At 41.0% G+C, this 20,580-nt stretch overlaps 1 protein-coding gene across 4 annotated transcripts in view; it reads right to left on the bottom strand.

The window, feature by feature from the left end:
• Nucleotides 1-20,580, bottom strand: part of COLQ (collagen like tail subunit of asymmetric acetylcholinesterase) — a 69,009-nt gene that overhangs the window by 7,537 nt on the left and 40,892 nt on the right. For 3 of the 4 annotated variants that reach the window (XM_045005919.1, XM_045005920.1, XM_045005921.1), the window contains exons 8-15: nt 15,711-15,737; nt 15,006-15,050; nt 14,172-14,207; nt 13,053-13,133; nt 7,247-7,343; nt 5,392-5,531; nt 1,766-1,885; nt 719-839 (exon numbers count right to left, since the gene is read on the bottom strand). In XM_045005919.1, coding sequence (XP_044861854.1) covers nt 719-839; nt 1,766-1,885; nt 5,392-5,531; nt 7,247-7,343; nt 13,053-13,133; nt 14,172-14,207; nt 15,006-15,050; nt 15,711-15,737 — 667 coding nt within the window. The remainder of the gene's footprint in view (nt 1-718; nt 840-1,765; nt 1,886-5,391; nt 5,532-7,246; nt 7,344-13,052; nt 13,134-14,171; nt 14,208-15,005; nt 15,051-15,710; nt 15,738-20,580) is intronic. The other variant, XR_006576997.1, reaches the window with a different exon arrangement.

The following is a 20,580-nucleotide window of genomic DNA, read 5'->3' as shown; positions in this document are numbered from 1 at the left end:
CCATGTTTGTATGCTATCATTTGGCCTCTGCTTTCAGTGACCAGCGAAATGAAAGCTAAGTTTACTTGGCATGAACCAGTCTTGGGTAGACCTAGAAGTGCACATACGGAGCCAAAATCTGATTCCACTGAAGTCAGTGGCAAAACTGCAATTAGTCTCAATGGGAGCAGGATCTGGCTCATTATTAATCCGTCTAGCAGAAACAGGAACATTTGTGTCCCAATATCCTGGACAAATTCCCAGCTGGGTAATTAGATCTCGCCTACCTAAACTCCTCACCTGTAGCCTTAACTGGTTAGAGCAGTCATCTCCACTTCCTATCCTAAATGTTTGTATGATGCACTATCCTGTCTTGCACTCAAAATCCCAATGATTTCCATGGAAGTTCTGCATATAAATCAATTGCAGGATTGGGCCCTTTAAAAGACATCTGTCATGTTCTAACTCAGAGGTAATTTCTGTTTGTGAAGTGTGAAAAGCATATTTGGGATCCTTTGAGATAAAAAGCTGCATACAAGTTATTATTTTGCCTACAGTTTATAGCAACTTGCATGCCCGATCTACTCAAAATGCAGTTGTCATACCTTCCTTTTCAACATCGGTGTTCAGTTTGCAAACAGTTGCCTAAAGGTCCCACATAAGACATCATGGACTGCACATGTGATTGACATTATGGTTTGTTTAAAGAAAGAAATAACACTGCATAGATGTGACTTACTTATACAGTCATCCGTCACAATAGTATTGCCATCATCACATTCTTCCCCATCCTGGATGATGCCATCTCCACAGGTGCTGCCATCCTCTACAGGGTAATCCACAGGATAGAAAGGGGTAAGCTATCCAAACAAACACATGACAATTACCAGAACTGAACTATAAGAGTCTTGTTATCATTAAAAAGGTGAAGTGAGTGACAGAGATGGGTACAAGCCACATAGTTTGGATTCAAATGGGATCTTTGCCAAAGTTTGGGGTTTTCCAGGATTTGGTTTGGCCTACTATTGAGCCAGTTGGGAAGCTGGGATCTGGATCTAAACTTCTTCAGGGTTTAGTGAATGTCTGAAGGTTTGGTTTGAGCCCACCTCCAGAGAGACATTTTTCAGGAAGTGTCAGTACAGCGGAACCTCTGGGAACTGCTTAACATTGTAACCAGGTATTCAGATCATGTTATTTCAAGGTGTGTACTAAAAGGGTCTCACACAGGGCCTGATTCAAAGCCCACAGAAGTCAACTGCAGTGAGCTTTGGATCAAACCCTTACAGCTGTGTGCCACTCAGTGGTTTTGATTTGCAGGCATTTGTACAAAATGTGTATTTTTCACAACTTCTCAGGAGTTATTATGGTTTTGTACAGGGTCCAAACACTCTGGAAAACCTGTTAAGTTTTGCCTTATGGGTCAAATACCAAAGCCTCTCTGCCACTCTAATACACAAAACGCAGCCCCAGTTTGTTCACCAGTTGAGCGAGGTTCCCAGGGAGGTTTCCAAAACCTGAAACCATTAACAAGTTAATATCATCAATAGCTAAGACTCATGTAAACAAGAATTCCAGAATTTTATTCAGTTCTGGCAGTGCTCCACTTTTTAGGAGAAATTTCCATAGAAAATAATTAGGTGCTCAAACACTGGGGAAATGAGCATTTCCTTTGGTTTTAATTTTTCTTTATGAAATCCAAAGTTCAAAAGCATAAATCTTGTTTTGAAAATGGAACATAAATCTTCATGAAATCCGATGCCTTCTGAGACAATCATCATGTTTTTACCTGGATTGGAAGCCATCCAATGGTATCCTTGAAATACAGAGATCTCTGATCTCTTCGAAAGGCTAAAGCATTTTCAGTGTTCAGCCGGTCCAACTCCTCCTGATTGTTCACCACAAAAATCTGGGACACAGAAAATGAAATCACCGAGGATCCTTTCAAACAGCGTTTCAGTCATGGGGTCTAGTTTGCAGGGTTGACAAACAGCTCTACTGATGTTGATAATCAAACAAAACAATTATTTAATAGATTGATTCCAAAAGCAGCATTGTATTCATAATACTATGCTGAAATGTAAACCTGTGCACCAGGTCACCAAAGGACAACTAGTAATAGTTAAGAGCGATGAGTTTTAAAGAGCTAGTGCCTCAATTTCCTAGGACCAAATTTTTCGAACTCAGCACAGCTAGTCCCACAACAATGCTTGTGCAAGTCATTCCCTATGCAGAAGCTCTTGTACACAAATGGGTATTTGCAGGAGCAATTACAAAACATATGCATACAAAAGGGTTTTGGGGGATACATTGAGTGTGCCAACATTTCTTCATGCACATTCATTGCAAAATAAACAATTAATTGCATTGCTAGAGCCCCTACTTAGCTTTTATTACTTTGTTCAAACTTCACTGGCACAGAAATCTGTACTTCTCTATATGTGTCTGTTTCTATCCAAAGCACATTTCTTAATTGAATAGAAAAATTAGTTCAAAACTAGGAGAAATAGAATGTGCTGCTCCATTCCCAAATTCTTTTATGTCTCAGTCATTGAAATTTGGCAGCAAGAGGCATTAAGCTGTAATCTCTTTCTTTAGCAGTTTAATCAAATTAATTTTAGCAGGATTCAAAACATTTTTAAATTAAGAAAAAGTAAATGGAACGCATCTGAAGAAAATGGATTTAGTAACATAATGTCTGAGCCTGATTTCCACTAAGATAAACAGAATGAGTTCTTTTTAAAAAATCAAGGGTAATTTATGTTTACATAGCATGACAATAACCCAGGGCCCCTAACAAAACTCAGCACCATTAAAAGCAACATTGAATAAAAATGCCTTCCATTCAAATGAAGGATGATAGTGAAGACTAGAGTCTGCCTCCTCCACCAAGAGTTGAATCTGCAACTGTCAAGCATTCACGGTTAAAAGAGGAAGGCCCAACACGGTAGCTCTAACTTCAGTTGAAATCAAATGGCAGTTTTGTCTTCTCAACAGCTACGGATTTGAACCCATGAGCCACAGTTACAGAGAACAAGACTAAACCATGGTTAATGACATGCAAACCTGAGCTGATACTTTACATAAAGCCAATAAAGGGTATGTCTACACTACAAAATTAGGTTGATTTAATATGTCGTTTTTTTAGAAATCGATTTGATACAGTCGATTGTGTGTGTCCCCACTTAAGACCATTAAGTGCATCCACAGTACTGAGGCTAGCATCAACTTTCAGAGCATTGCACTGTGGGTAGCTATCTCACAGTTCCTGCAGTCTCCGCCACCCATTGGAATTCTGGGTTGAGCTCCCAATGCCTGTTGGGGCAAAAACATTGTTGCTGGTGGTTCTGGGTACACGTCGTCAGCTCCCCCAACCCATGAAAGCAATGGCAACAAATTTTTTCTCGCCTTTTTTCCTGGGTTACCCGTGCAGATGACATACCATGGCAAGCATGGAGCCCACTCAGCTCACTGTCACCGTACATCTCTTGGGTGCTGCTGACAGACTCAGTACTGCAGTGCTACACAGCAGCAGCTTCTTGCCTTTGCAAGTTAGCAAAGACGGTTAGCAGGCATATTGTACCGTCTGCTGATGTCTCCTGGTTCCTCCTGGCCAGCCTCGGTGAGGTCGGTCGGGGGCACCTGGACATAAATGGGAGTGACTCTAGGTCATTCCCTTCTTTAAGTTTCGTCTAATGGAGATTCAGTCCTGCCTGGAATATCAGGCAAGCCTACCAAAAAACCAGAGAGGCAAACGGCCGCTCTAGGTCAGAGCCTCAGACATCCCGCTTCTATGATGAGCTGCATGCCATTCTAGGGGGTGCCCCTACAACTACCCCACCCCTGTGGTTCCCTCCTCCCCCACCCCTCCCAGGCTACCTTGGCAGTTATTCTCCCATTTGTGTGATGAATTAATAAAGAATGCATGAATTTGAAACAATAACTTTATTGCCTCTGCAAGTGGAGATCAAACGGGGGAGGGGAGAGCGGTTGGCTTACAGGAAAGTAGAGTGAACCAAGGGGGCGGGTTTTCATCAAGGAGAGAAAAACAGAACTTTCACTCCGTAGCCTGGCCAGTCATAAAACTGGTTTTCAAAGCTTCTCTGATGCACAGCGTGCCCTGCTGCACTCTTCTAACTGCCCTGGTGTCTGGCTGCGCTTAATCATTTTGTCTTTTAGAACGGAGTTCTGATAGTATGGATTTGTCTCCCCATACAGATTCAGTACCTCCCGTTCGTTCTATGCTGGAGCTCTTTTGCGGTTCTGGGACTCCATGGTCACCTGTGCTGACAAGCTCTGCATGGTCACCTGTGCTGATCAGCTCGCCACAGTGGCCAAAAAGGAAATGAAATTCAAAAGTTCGCGGGGCTTTTCCTGTCTACCTGGCCAGTGCATCTGAGTTGAGAGTGCTGTCCAGAGGGGTCACAATGGAGCACTCTGGAATAGCTCCCAGAGGCCAATTGCGTCCACACTACCCCAAATTCGACCCAGCAGGGTCAATTTCAGCGCTAATCCCCTTGTCGGGGAGGAGTACAGAAATCAAATTTTAAGAGCCCTTTAAGTCGACAAAAATGGCTTCGTCGTGTGGATGGGTGCAGGATTAAATCGACCTAACGCTGCTAAGTTCGACCTAAACTCGTAGTGTAGACCAGGGCAAAGAGCTCCCAGAATGGAGACAGCTTTGGGGATATTGGGTTGTGACATGCTGTGAAAGGAATGAAGAATTGTAAATGTGAGTAGGTGTCACTGAATTGTCCAGCTCTGGTTGGAATCCTGCTCATAATGAAACCTAGCAAGCCAGACCAGGAGCTCTCTCTCCTGGTCTTTTATGGGTGCATCTGTCTCAGCATGCCAATTTTCTTTAGGTGATATAAGGGGACTCCAACGGTGCACAAAGATGGCTTTGAAGAGGAGACATATAAGTGCAAACTTAAATCCAAATTCTTAACACTCAAGTGAGTAAGGACAAATGGAGTAAGCCAGCAGGATTACCAAGGAGGGACCGTTGCTCAGCAGGTGGTGGGATGCAACCAATGACAACCCAGTTTTATTGGGATATGGCTTCCAAGATTGCCTTCTTTATCCAGTACCCATTAAAATATACTCAGGTAAGAGTAAACGTCTGCAATCCCAAAATAGGGAATCCTAGAAATGGGCTAAACCACAAACCCAAGACGGTGTTATTTCAAGACAGTCATTAGTATCCAAACACACCATGTCTTGGAGCTTGTTATAGGATATAGGTCCCTCACCTAGACTGACTCTCAAGGTTTATACACTAGAAATAAAACTCTGAAGCACACTTATGACATTTAGACAAGTTCTCCCTTTGATCCAGAAGTTTGGCCAACACAGTGCCTTTAAAATCAAAGCGCTTAAAAATCATTTACTTAACCTCCTAACAAGCTGCCTTACCGCAGGGACTTTTGGATAGCTGTGTCCAATCACGGATTCCTCATATGGTGGGATATTCACATTTTGTGGGGGTTTGCAGAGACATCTCCCTGGAGGCCCTGGAAGCCCTCTTTCCCCTTTTGGTCCTATTGCTAATTGTCCTAGGAAGCAAAATACCAGGCTGCCATGTTATGTCGTTACTGTACAGAACACAAACCCAGCCTCAGAGGGGAACAGCTGAATGTGAACTACATAATACCAGTAAGTTGAATTCACATCTGGCTAAAGGTGCTGAGTTACCTCCCATAGACTTCACTGAGAGTTCAGGGAACTCATTGCTATGTGGGAGCAGATCTTAAGAGTGCCTATATTAACCTTATGGGGAGGGACATCATCACAGGGTGGGGTTTTAGGATAATAACTCAAATTATTGGACCAAAAAGGTTTGGAATTAGCAAATCTGATATGTGTAGCTTTCTGTGGGTGAAGCGGGACCTTTAAAATCTTGGTTGCCCTCCCAGCAGTATGGAGAAAACATCGCTTTGAAATTTTCCAGCTGATTTAGTCTATGCTTAGGTGTTTCTTATTGGGGGACATCAGCTGTATGAAGATCCAATACCAAACAGCCACCAGAGCCCTAAGTGTACTGTTTCCAAGCCACTGCAGAGAAGGTAACTCTCGCCCACTGAATAAGCCAAGAGGCGGCAAAGGGAAAGAGAAAACTGAGCAGATGAGCAGCAGCACAACCAGCTGGTGCCCATTGAAGACACTCTTGGTTTCCAGCCATTTGTTTTTGTAAAAAAAATAAAATATGAACACCCTTTTTTATGCTTCATTATAAAATCATTAGGGAAAAAACCTGACTGTTAATATCAACTATTGCCGCCTCAGTATCAGATTCTGTGTTGTTCCACATGTCTAGCTTTTGTCTTCTCCAAAGAGAAAAAAATCTGCCTAGGGTTTGAGTGAATTCATATGCTTGAATTTGTATATTTTTCAATAATAAGATTCTTCCTCCCTCCCCCAACCTCTGCCTTTATCTCCACAATACACCCAAAATGCAGAAACTGCAGGGGCATATGCAGCACACATAAGAAGGAGAGACTCCTTTTCATCTCTCCCATCCCCCCCACCTCCTCTTAGCAGTTATTATGGCATCAATTATATCTAATATGCTTCTCTTTTGCAGAGCAGTGCAGGGTGAGCCTGCACCAGGTGATTAGAAGGATCAATCTTGCTTTGTAAACTGGAACACTTTGAGGAGGAAGGCTCCTGTCTCCCAGGATCTACTATGAGGACTCACTAATCCTCCAAGGCTGCCATAGCTTTCCCTCTTCCTCAAGCCCATTACCACAGGATGGGGTTTTAGGATAAGAACTTTCTCTCTCATGTGTGCTGCAAATGCCTCTGTGCTCTCTGTGTTTTGAGTGTATGGCAGAGATTGGAGGATGGAGGAAGAGTCTTATTACTGAAAATTATACAAATTCACACAAATCCTAGTCAGCTTTGTTTCTCTTTGGAGATGAAGAAAGCTAGACATGTGCCACAAAATAAAAGTTGATACCAAAGTTGCAATAGTTGATAATAACATTTAAGGGTCTTTAGGGAATCTTATGGGCCAGATTATCTGTTTTTATTTAAATATTAGCAACCATAACAGATGCTTCAGAGGAAGTAGAACCAGCATAATGGACAATCACGGAACAACCTGCTCACAGGGGAAGTCTCTTCCTCAACCCAGGCAGCTTGCAGCTGAACAAACAAAATGTCACGGACGTTTCTGTACCAATACCTGTTTAACAGCATGATACAGGCTAGCAGAGGGGGTGAGGGAAGAAAGATGGGGAAGATGACTGCTAAGAGTGGCCTCTCTTACCTGATACTGAAGGTCCTGGTGGACCTGGTTGACCCAAAGGACCAGGCCTGCCAGGTGGACCCATAATTCCAGCAGGTCCAATATCTCCCTTTTGTCCCTAGCATATGAAAAAGATTCATTAATGACACAGCAAATTAGTATCTACTACATTTAACATAAAGAAAGCAGATTCACCAGTGGAAACACATACATCGTACACTTCATGCCCACCATGCATGGGGACACTGGAAGGGGAAACATACCTTATTCTCACACATGAATGAGAAGGAAAATCCTATTGTGATTCTGCTCTGAGATTAGACTATGTAAAAGTGGTGCCATCTTTCTCAATAGATCTGTTCTCTGTGTGTAGTCAAAGTCATAGCTGCTGATGTGAGTGATTGAAATTAGTTTTTACTGCTTTTTACTCCTGTTAGCCATGCAGGAGGCAACGCAGAGTGAGCTTGATTCTACTGCTCCTTGTGCATCATTTACAGAATTGTTTACCAAATTCCAATCTATACTTGTGCAAACCCTTCGATGGTTGGGCTTGAGCTGTGGTGACAGAGGAGGCTATAATTTGCTGACAGTGGGGTTGTCCTGCAGAACTTTTATAACTGGTGATAATGCACAAGGAGGGAAGCTTGATTTTTGTTGCCTAGGCTGAGTTTTCAGGGCTGGCAAAAAAAAAATCATTTTCACCTGATCTGGAATCAATGAGACACAATAAATGTGGAACCCCAGGATGCCATATTTATTGTCACTTTTTGGGCGAGGGTTAATTTTTTCAAAGGCCACTAAGTGACTTAGGAGCCTAAGTCCTAATTATACAACTAATTTGGAGCTTGAGTCCTATTGACTTTCACTTAGGTCCATTTGAAAATTTTGCCCTAGGACTGCACAGCATCTCCCAATTCTTTGCCTGTCTCTAGCCAGTACTGTCTCTTTCATAAGCTTGAAAAGCACCCATGCAGATTTTAATACTTCGGTCAAAAAAGGAAAGAAATGCCAGTTAGAAAAATAGATTAAATCCAAATTTCTCAGAGACCCGGTCTCCTATTAGAAATGTTTTTGAATTTAATATGATAGTACGTATTTAAGATAGTTACATTTATCTTGTTATCTGTACAGTACCTGAGGTTTACGTTTCTCTCTCTCTCTCTCTCTCTCTTTTAAAACTGATCCAGAATTCCCTGGTGCATCACTTAGTCCACGGTTTACATAACTGGTATGACCTTGATGCAACAAGACACACCATTTTGCATGGTAAAAACTGTATATACTGTATTAACTTTCCTTTAATCTCAAAGGTGATGAATTCCAATGAGGTGGTGTAATTCTAGGGTAACATGCGTTCAGAGGATAACGACAGGCCACTGCACGTCTTGTTTCAGAGTAACGGAGAGTATACATAGCCATGTACACTAAAATAATTTTGTGTTATATAATACTCTGTATCCCATGGATAACTTTAAATGTCATCTGCAGTATCTGTAGCCAGGGCCCATCCAGAATTAATGCAATATTTCACTTTGTTTACTTTAAATAATGGCTTTTTCACCAATGAACCTTAGTGTCCATGTGAATATTCATGTTGATGGGCAATAATTGCTCACATTATGCAATGGGCACACAAAACTGGCAGAGCACAAGAATAAAAAATTGAGTAGAAACCAGGAAACTTCCTAGGAAACCTCCCTCCCCCTCAAAATGAATATATGGCAGAGGAAATAAACTGTCATATACTGGACTGTCTGAGAGGTACTTGATTTCCATGTGCAATCAACTAACACTCCTTGCTCGATGAAGATAGAGCAAACCAGGACAATAATTTATACTTGAATGTCTTTTGCCTTGTTTCTTCTCACGAATCCCTACAGGACTTGGGAAAGCTCTTCTCAAAGACAAAATATAATCTTCCTAGATGCAGGGAACCAACCCTCTAGAAGGGCCTTTTTCCAAGTAACACTATTCACTCATGGCTGATATAAGACATTCTACCTTGTCAACATTGAAATCCTGGACTGGCTACTTAGTGTCAATTTCCATGCTGCAAAACTGAGGGAACGGCCCTTTTTATGTCAGTTTGGGAGCAGCAAGGCTGTGACTTCTGAGTTCCACAGCCTGCCTATCGTTTCAGAATGGATATGCCCCTGAAGACTCAGCACACAACTGAAGAAGCCAATGAGATAATCAAGATGGATCTCAGAATGGAACTGGAAGTAACACTTTCTTAATTTAGCTGCTATGCAGACATTTATACAGGGATGTCAGCTGTTTCAGGAGACAGGAAACAGCTCTGTGTGGGCGAAAGCTATCTTCTCTATTTAACAAATAGCCATTAAATACAGATTTCCCATTTAACACAAGCAACACGTATAACAGTCAGGCCAGCAAAGCCTTAAAATAACATTTTAAAGTTTTTTTAAAAAGAGAAAATAAAAAATGATATCAGTGTAGTTGATCAACAACACAGAGGGAAACCCAATTTTCAACCTTGGGTACATAAGGTTAGTGCTCAAATTGACATTTAGACACTCAGAGAGTACTTGGATGCTAATGTCCAAACATGGGATTTTGACTCCTAATTTAGGGCCAGATTAAAGTACCCTTAATCATGCTAAATGGTACCTTACACCACAAGTACTCCTATAAATCAATGGGATTACTTATTGCGTAAAATACTACTTAATGTCACAAAACTCCCAAGCTCAAAAACTGGTAAGATCAAAAGTTACTGCAACTCCAAGTATTAAAGCAGAACTGTGAGCACTGTGCCTTCTCTCTGTTTAGGCATCACAGGTAACATCTGTGCCCATTCCTCTGGTGGGGCAAATTAACATAGTGGCACATAGCAACTTTTAAAAATTCACATCTGAAAGGGCAAAATTCTTCTTGCTGTATCATGTGACAGACCCATTTTGCATATTCTACATTTGGTTTGTACTCTATTTTTAGGATTAACCTTGCAAAAAACTGGTATTTAAAAATTTCCCACATGGTAAGGCATTATCTCACATGGACTTATTCCTATTGGCACTGCACCACCAGCAAATCAGACCAATGATTTAGATTTTCAGTGCTGGGTGTAACCATCTTACAAATAAAATACCTGCAACTGGCCATTGAACATAAGCTTCTACAAAGGAACTGCTGGAGCTCCTGCAACTGTATGCAAATATTATTGTTTAAAATTGGTTCAGGTTGTAAAGGAAGCAATATGAGGAAACATGCACTAAAAATGCAACTGATGATGCGTATTAGCTCTTCTGAGTTCGTAATTAATGTAATACTTTTAATTACTTGGAGAAATGTATACAGCTTGTATTGGAGAAGCTTGCATCAACTTCTATATACAATTATCAGCTTTTACACCTAATCCCAAAGAATTTGAAGATGTGAGTTCTATACATATATAATTATTTTGAACCCTCCAAAAAGAACGAGTTACTATAATATTATTTCATCTGGTTAATCTTTTACCAGATTTCAATTGTTTTTATTTTAAAAGTTGCTAAGTGCCCTATGTCACCACTTTCAGAGTGCATGGATTTATCCTTTGCATGCAGTACTATCATGATTGGTTCCATTCATGTAACCAGGATATTAATCAATGTGATCTCAGGATCTACTCCATAAAGAGGAAGAGACAATAAGAATGTTTTATAACAGCCTCCTTTCTTTACACTGAGATGCGGTAACCTCCAAGGCCCCAGCAATCTGATCTGTGTGGACGGATGCCCATGCAAAGTCCATTTGAACTCAAGGGGGCCGTGCCTAGGCACAAAGGTCTATCCATGTGGATCCAGTTGCAGGATTGGAATTTAAAATGGTAGTGGAGGCATATTTAGTGCATACACAGTAACATTAGTGTGTTTTTGAAGTACAAACCAATGGTTCTTGTGAGTCCACAATGTATTAATCTAGTCCATTAGAGTGCCAGGTGTCTCTTTTCCAATGCACACAAGCAGTTTCACTCTGAGTCTGGTCACTGTTTAGCCAAGCTGAATATATTTAATCTTCCCTCATAAATCAATTCCTTCCGCCCCTAATCATTTTTCTTGCTCTTCACTGAACTTCTCTAATCTGTTGATATATTTCTGGCATGTGGTGCCCAGGGCTGAACTCAGTATTTTAGGCATGGCGGTCTTGCCGGAACCATATGGAGATGGATTATAACCTGTTCCCTGATGTGACACCTTTGGATACACAACCCAGAGCCCCCATTTACTTCAGCATTTCTGCCTCCCAGCTTTCTACCTCTTGCTAGTTATTTGTATTTTATATTCATTCATAGATTAAAAGGCCAGAAGGGACCACTGTGATTCATCATCTACTCAGCCCTCAAAAACTACAGTTTCCCATCAGGAAATGAAACTCTGGCCTCCAACATGACAGGCAGGGATACTCATCACTATGCTAACAAGGAAGGGTCTAGAAGTGCAATTCTGGTGGGATTCAAACCCACAATCTTTGAATGCCCTCCCAGCTCTAGAAGTCCAATGCACAACAGAGCCACTAGAAGTGCATTTAAGTCCCGCTGAGATTTGAACTCAGTTTGCTGGATTGAGACTGTAGCGTGCCAGTCATTACATTGTACAACCACTAGCATTATCCCCTTGACGTATTAGTTCCAGGTTGAAAGTATCGTTGCTATTTCCTACACATATTTCTAATTTTGCACCACTGGACAGTTTGTTTTCATCTCAGATGCCACGTTGTGGTGACTGTTGGTAAATGATGAGAGTGGAATGTTTCTGATTCCAAACCAAACTTGGAAAGCAGACTATAAAGGCTTCCTCCAATTGGTTACTTCCAAAACCTTTCTTTAGAGTGGAAATGGGATACCATGCAGTGTTTACACCACAGCCAATGAACTCTGCCCCACTCTGCTGCTGAGGGTGGATGTTAGGGATGCCCTGATCATGTACAGTGGCTCCCCAACTCCACGTGGGTGAGGAAGGTAGTTGGGGAGACTAAGGACCAGATGCTGGCCTTCACTGTGGCCTCTCCAGTGCCCCAACAGGTCCATAAAGCCAGCTTACCTGTCTGGCTAAAAATTCTCTTAGCCTGAAGTGATATCCCTTCTCACAGCCCCCAGTGGCAACAGCATGGCTGGAGTATCCCTACACGTTGGGTATCCCTGGCTGCCATAACCATCCCTTGGGCTATTGACATCTGGGGAGAAATTAGAGCAGCCCTGACTCCAAGCCAGCCTCAGTATTGGGGAGCCAAAAAAGGTCTTGTGAAATCACTGTTGCTCCTAACACTTTGGGTCCTGTCCTGAGTGTACCTCAGAGGGACCAGAGAACCAGGCCTTGAACTGAGTCAAGAGTCATAACGGAGATACCCTAGCTGCCAGCTCTGACAGGGAAATGTCAATGAGGGCAGGGGTGTGGAGCCTATCAGCTGTAAGAACCGCACCCCTGCCATGCTGTTTGGCACTCAGAGGGAAGATCACAGCCCTGTCTGAAGTTACACTCAACCAAAATCTTGTCATCAATCTAGGAAAAATTACATTTCAGATAACATACAGCCTAACCTTCGACCTTCAAATTCTGACTGTATGACTGGCCAGGCTTGAATTCCTACACAAGTAGAACACTTACTCTATGTACTGTATGCATGCACACATGCATGCTCACACACACACACACACACACACCCCTATATATACCGTATTCAAAATCATTCAATTTCTATGCACAAAAAGTGGAGAGAATCAATATAACCAAATACTGGTGCATGAAATGACGGAGGATCTAGTGACTCATCACAACCACAGAAATCCCAGAAAACTCGTAAAGAGAAAACACAGGGTTCCTACTTGTTTGCCTCGTTTTCCTGGTCTTCCAATAGGTCCTCTGGGCCCGGGCACTCCAGGTTCTCCCTTTGGACCCATTTCTCCCTTAGGGAGTGGGAGAGAAAAAAGGCAGGTCTTAAGTATAGAAATATGTATTAAATTGGTAATATGTGTCTTATACAACACAGCAGGTAATGCAGTACATTCAGTGTACACTATTAGGCTATGTGAACAGTTTGGTCCCAAGAGAATACCATTGTTGTTGTAAAATATATTGCCAGTTTGTGGTTATAACTAAATACTTTCAAAAATACTTTAAAATTTTAACTTATTTTTTTACCCAAAATCCCTCAGAAAGAGCCCTCATCTAGAAAAGAAGCCAGCTGGGGAAATCAGAAACAGGTTAGCAGACATGGGGTTTTCCAGACAACTTGGCTAATAACCCTCTTTCTGACACATTTCAAAGTATGTAGCTTTGCTCCAAGGACCTGTAATTAATAAAATCACCAGTAAGAAAGGTGACCAGCTTTCTTCTCTGCTATCCCCTTCAGAAGTAGCAATTATTTTCTTAACCTAATTTCCCAGACAAAATCTGATTATGATTGTTACTTATAGACCTTCCTTTAAGGATTGTGCCCATAAAACAATCTTTAAATCTGAATTATAATTATTTGTCTAGTTCTTGATTAATGGAGATACCAAAACCAGTCAGGGTAAGCCCTGCTATTTAGAAGCAGGTCATTCTAAATCATAATACTATTTAATAGAGATGTTTAGTAACACCATGCAATTAGATTGGCTACCAAGTCACAAACAAAAGTCTGGAAATTTAAAGTGGGGACAAGTTTCTGATCAAATATTCCTGAAAAGAGAATTGAAAAAACAAACAAACAAAAAAAAAAACCCTCACTTAAGCCAAAACCTGCAGTCTTCACCTAAAATAAAAAGACTGCAGGGTCTGGTTCAAAGGATGCAAAATACTGGTCATCAGATTAAAATAACTCTCAATTTTTTGGCACCCTTTGACCAAGATCCATGGTTCTGGAACTCAGATGCTGCTGAAACCACTCAATGAACCAAGTGTCTATGTGGATGCTTACTCAAATTTCTAAGGAGACTTGACTTTATGTCATGTTTACTTACTTTCTGCCCCAGCATTCCAGGGAAACCTATATACCCCTGTAAAACAAAAGACGAGTAATCAAAAACATGCTGATTGATCTTTGACAGCATAGCATCAGGTTTTGTTTTGATATACTCCAAAAGAAACAATGTATTGGGGTTTTGTAGCCAGACAATTTGTCCAGACACATTTTCATTATAAATGGGCAGTAGCCTCTTTGTGCCACAGTAGCTTGAAGATGAAAAATCCCTGGTGGCCAGGGCTGTGTGTGGCTCTTTTAATTAGCCAGAATGGACTACCAGAGATCTCGAGGGTCTTAACACAATGCAATATGCTCAGCATGTCCCAGCAACCTAACATGGGAGAATATTCTTCACTCACTGGCTGAAATTTAAAGGGGCCTGAAACTCCTCCTCCTAGCTATCTGATGGAGGGGCCATATAACCCAAGAATTACTCTAGGGTCAGTGATGGAGGCTTTTCTGTGAACTCTCCTCCTTAGCAGCAGTTCCACAAATGGCTGGCACGAGAAGGAGATGATTACTGTTAGGCCATGTATAGCTAATAAATATTTTTTGTGACTACCACACAGAACCTCATTGACCCAAAAAGACCACTGATATTTTGATCTGACAAGGTCAAAGCATTAATCAGATTCCTGTACTTAGATCAGGAGGGATTCACACTCTATGTGGTTAGGAATTTACTTTTATGGTAAAAATTCCACATCATCAAATCTCAGTTTATTTTCAGAACAATAAGATATTATCAGCTAAAACCATTTAAAAAGGATTATAGGCTGGCTTATGTTCACTCAGGTTTAATTTAAAGCCACTGTGAAACCAAAATATGTACCTTGTCTCCTTTGAGGCCTTTGTCACCCCTCTCTCCTCTGGCTCCCTGTAGGGGGTGAGGAATGGTAGAAATAAAGACAATTTTTACCATTTCATAGGGAATTTTTTTCTTGTCTGTGTGAAGCATTAAACAGGGGAGGACAGTTTAGTAACATATAGTAACATTCAGTGTGTGTGGCTGACAGCAGATTATAAATTCACTTAAAAACGTTCCTTATTATTAATATTTATATTACAGCAGTCTCTAGATTAGAACTCGTTGGAAAAAAGGGCACATTTGCTAAACTTGAATTTTTTCAACCGGCTCTAATCTGGAGTCCGCAAACATTGTGCTATGCATTATCTTCACACATGGTAAGGGACTTTCTCTGCCTCCCAGAGCCTATGATCTAAACAGATGGTAGACAAATGAAGGATCACTGTGCTCATTTTACAAATGGGGAACAGAGAGAGAAAATGAGTCACACAAGTTCAAATAGGGAGTCAGAAGAAGAGCTAGGAATTAAATCCAGTGCTTTGGGAGCTCAGCTCAATGTTTACACCACATGTCCATCTTTCTTCTCAGTACAAGTCTTAATACCACTCTCCTTTCATAAGGCTTTCTGATTTCACACCCTCAGCATCTCCACCTGCTAATGGGTGTATAGTAAATTTCTACAATAGTTTCCATTATTGCTTACAATGTTTAAGTTATTGTAACACTGACCTTTTCTCCTCTACTTCCAGGGTAACCCTAAAAGGGAAAGAGAGACATTTTACTGCTTCACATTTTCTAGATCTTCCAAGAAGTGAATTCACATCTTGCAAATTTAAAAGTCAGGGTGGGGGAAAGCTTAAATAATTAGTTGCATCAACTTCTAAATCCAAACGTTTTCTTTGTAGATTGTAAGAGAGCAGAGAAAAAGCATAGCTATGAAGGTACAAGACAAAGGCAAGATATTTCAGACCATAAGACAGCATGAAAAAGCCAGCAGGTAAAGCAAGCATGCTAATCATGTTTGAAATTGCTTTAAAAACTAAAAGAGCAGAAAGCAAATTCAATTACTGGTTTAATTAAATCTTATCCAGTCTCTGCAATTAATAACCCCAAGCAATTTTAGAAATAATTTCCCAATCACCCTTTTTTTTCCTCCTAAGTGGCAAATATTAAGTGAAGTCCCTACAATATGTTTTAGTTGGCTTCCAATGTGAAGATTACTATGACTTTTAGTTTTTCCTTCTTAAGAAATACCCAACAAATAGCTTGGGAGCATGTATAATTCTGTGCTAAGTTAAGGATAGAAAGCTAAGGGAGGTGTCATTTTGTTCATAAAAATCCACAGAATCATAATTTCAATGGTGTCACCCTCTGCAGCATGGCAGGAGGACTTGCCTCCTCTCATCCCCGTCACCCAGCACCAGGTCCTTAGGTTTCGATAATACAGTATCATCAGAAATGGGTTGAAATTGTGCATCATTTGAAATCCCTTTCTACTATGAACACAACGGTACCAAATATGGCCTAGAATAATTATGTAAATATGCATTTGAGAAAATATTTTAAAATCCATTAAAAAAAATTATACTTTAACATGGGTGTGTCAAACATGCGGCCCTAACACAGCTAAATTGTGGCCCTTGACTGACAGTACTGTGTTATCAGTCAATGCTCAGGACGTGATACCTGATTTATTTATTTTTTAATGTTACAGGGTACTATAAAATGGAAGGCCAACCAAGTTGATTTGCCATGACTGGCAAAAAGAAGAGGCAGTTCACAGTGATATTGATGATCAGCTTTGTTTATTATGCCAAAAAGGTTGCAATGAGGCACTAGTTTAGATGTCAGCATTCAGCCAGACATTACTGGAATCCATTTGCAAATGGTTTGCATATAGTTACACAACGTACATTACATAACATAATTCATTACAGTCCCAAAGTATTTTATTACACAATTCTTGTTTTTACCTTGGTCTTGCTTATTTTTAGCTATCAATGGGGAGATGAAGAGTAGCGACAAGTAGCTGAATCTCGGAGGAGCCCGTTAAACACAATGTTCAGTGGCACCTTACACACTAAAAGAAGTGTAACACAAATTGAACTTGGCAAGGCAGGAGAGGAAGTACATTGAGTACCAGGAAAAAGTTGAAGATGCTGGGATAAATACCTGCTGCGGGCAAATCTTTGCTGCTCTTTATTTGATCTGTCAGGATGGCTAATTGGAATTTGCACCTCGTAGCACTGGAAGACTTTGTGAAATACTTTTTTGCTTTAGATTTAACCTGCACTGATAGCCTGGTACCTTCCTGAAATAAGAGAAAAGTCTGATTCTGACATATGGGAGGAATTTCAAAGAGGAAATTGGTTTGTGAAAAGGTCAGCAGTTCCCATCCATGCACTTGGTTCAGACAAAGCCCTAGGGCACATAAATATAGCAATGAACATCATTGAGGGGTCGGTAGGCATAATACAGCATCCAAATCCTTTTCCCTAGTTTTTCCTGACAACCCCAGAACTCCATCGAATTTTGAACAAAACATTACGTATGGCTGAGATGACGTCCAAGAAATAACCAAGCACCATATAGACTTATTAGGTGCTGTTAAATGCCAAGAAGGGGCTATTTTAAAGCTACAGGACAAGCTTACGCCACTGGCAACACACTTGTGTATGATGGACCTGAGCTCCTCAATATCATGACGAAAGCAGTCTTCAGTGATGAGCTAGCTAGAGATGTCAATTGAAGGGACATTTTGGGTCATGTCTTGTATGAAGCCTTCAAAACCCAACAGATTATCCAAGCCTCCATCAATCTATGGGCTCCCATCAAGAAGAACAGATTAAAACTGTGCTTTAATGCAAAGAAGAAAGTCAGAGTGAAGATGGCAGGGACTACTACAGAGCTAACCACAGAGAGGTCATTGTTTGCTCATCTCCTGATTGTGTCCAGATCTCATCAGGATGTTGATCTACACAAGCCTTTGGGAGAGAACAAGTTTTCCATGGTATCACGATCCATGTTCGAATGAAATAGAATAATGCATGTTTCAGGTGAACAGCAAACTAATGCACATTTTGCTTGCTTTTCCTAAGCCAGCACCTACTAACAGTGTGACTAGTAACTTATGCCAGCAGAGGCCTTTCAGCATAGCAATCAGATGGCATGGCTGAGGTACAAGCTCTCATCAAACCAGAAACAGTTAACACCTGCTGAGATTTGGCTGAATACTTCATCATGAGGATACAGAGAAAATACTGGACTTTTGACAAAGTCCTCCTGGTGTTTGATATGTATGCAGAGGAATCAATTAAAAATATTACCAGAAAGAAGAGTCTTCATGATATTGAACCTGTCCAGTACAAAATCACTGACTTCACAAACACCTCCAATGTCACAATTAAGAAGCTACTGTCTCATATTTGCATGAAGTACAAGTTAACCTCATACCTTGCAGGAGAAATGCTCCAGCATGTGAATAATTCCTCAAAGAATTTCACATGGCATAATGAAGCTGCTGCCTTGCACTGTTCAGTGGAGTTTCTTGGTAGTACCATGAGGAGGCTGACACTAAAATTATCTTGCATGCCGTCAATGCCACAGAGAGGGGGGCTACTAAACTTTGGCGTTTTGCACAAGACACAGATGTCCTAATCCTAAGACACTACCCAAGGCTTCAGCAAGATTCTGTTTTTGTGCCTACTGCTAGAGAACAGAATCACTGTCTGTCCCTCAGAGATGTGTTCCTATCACTCAGACCTTAAAAGCCACCTCACTGCTCGGTTTCCACAGGATGTGACACTCCTGGATGGTTGGCTGGAGAAATCAAATTATTTTACTGGAATACATTTGATTTAGCCTCCATAGACTCTCACCTCACTGTGAAGATGTTCAGAAGGGCTGAGACAGTTACTGTTGAGATCAAATGCACTTGGAAGCATTCGCATGTTGAGTTTATCATTTGATGACCAACATTATGACACTTGCACAGCTAGGTTGGTGGATGTTTTCCAAGAAGCAAAGGGAGAAAAATTGCCATTGACAAGGGGTGTGTTTATACCTGCTATCAAGAGGACAAATTGTCAAGCAATAGAATGACTCCAGGATGATCAAGCACATCCAAAACTGCCCTCCTCTGTTGGGCATGGATGGTCTGTAAAGATGGACTGATCACATCAGTTGTGTGTGAAATACCAGGCATTCCTGAATCAATCATTCAGCTAATCAAATGCTTGTGTGAAAAGACCAGATGCTCACCAGCCTGCAAATGTTTGGCCAGCAGCCTGTCTTGTACAGAGATGTGTGAGCGTGGTGCAGATGAGGACAACTTTTGTGATAATGTGTCTAGCAGAGGTGCCTTGGACAGAGACAACGCTGCTGACTTTGATGAATACATGTTTTCAGTTCTACATGTCAAGGCTAATTTCCCTAGGATTACCAAAAATCAACAACTTTTTTAGGTAAGCAACACATCCCTGTGTTAAAGCATAATTGGAAAAAGTTGATTTTTAAATATTTTCTTCAATATACATCTACATCAGGGGTAGGCAACCTATGGCACGCGTGCCAAAGATGGCACACGAGCTGATTTTCAGTGGCACTCACGCTGCCCAGGTCCTGGCCACCGGCCCGAGGGGCTCTGCATTTTAATTTAATTTTAAATGAAGTTTCTTAAACATTTTAAAAACCTTATTTACTTTACATACAACAATAGTTTAGTTATATATCATAGACTTATAGAAAGAGACCTTCTAAAAACATTAAAATGTATTAGTGGCATGCAAAACCTTAAATTAGAGTGCATATGAAGACTCGGCATACCATTTCTGAAAGGTTGCCGACCCCTGAGCTATATAATTGTTCCAGGTTTGTTATTGCATTTGTGGTAGAAAGGGCGTTCAAATAATACCCAACTCGATTCATTTCCAATGACATTGTACTATCAAAATTTCCATCAACTCGAGGAACTGGTGCTGGGAGATCATGGGGAGAGTCGGGCAGAGGGCCTGCCATGCTGCAGAGGGTGACACCATTGAAATGATGATTCTGTAGATTTTTACAAATCAAATGACACTCACCTTCCCTTTCTATCACTAAGTTGTCCATGTAATGAAATTTTACTACACTACGCTCCCAGACTAAAACGGCTGCATCTATTTCTTCTTTCCTGCTCCGTTTTTGAGTAAGATAGTGACGTAAAGAGCAGGATGAAATAACACACTCTCTGCATTGGTCAGCGTACAATTGACATTTGAGTTCGGGTCATATTTGGAAATCCTTGTTGGTTGCATGAGAGAGATTGTGCTATTCCTGTCATGTTAAAGACATTAGTTCAGTTCTAACATTGAACACAAGGCCTATCCTCAGTGGGTATGTGTCATGGGAGGGCATGGGAGCACTTAGGCAGTTTACTGCTTTCTTTGTTTTTTATTCCTTTAACTGTTGCAAATTTACACTCTACAAAAAATATAGATACTAAGGCCCTGTATCTGTTCTCCTGTCCCCCTCTCTCTTCAGATCCAAGTGGGCAGCACAGTCTTCATGTCCTGCACCACATGCTGAACAGTTTGCAGACTTGTACACAGAGGAAATGCCC

This window comes from Mauremys mutica, chromosome 2 (assembly GCF_020497125.1).
Source record: "Mauremys mutica isolate MM-2020 ecotype Southern chromosome 2, ASM2049712v1, whole genome shotgun sequence".
NCBI classification, from domain to species: Eukaryota; Metazoa; Chordata; order Testudines; family Geoemydidae; genus Mauremys; species Mauremys mutica.
This window is presented reverse-complemented; position numbering and strand designations above follow the sequence as displayed.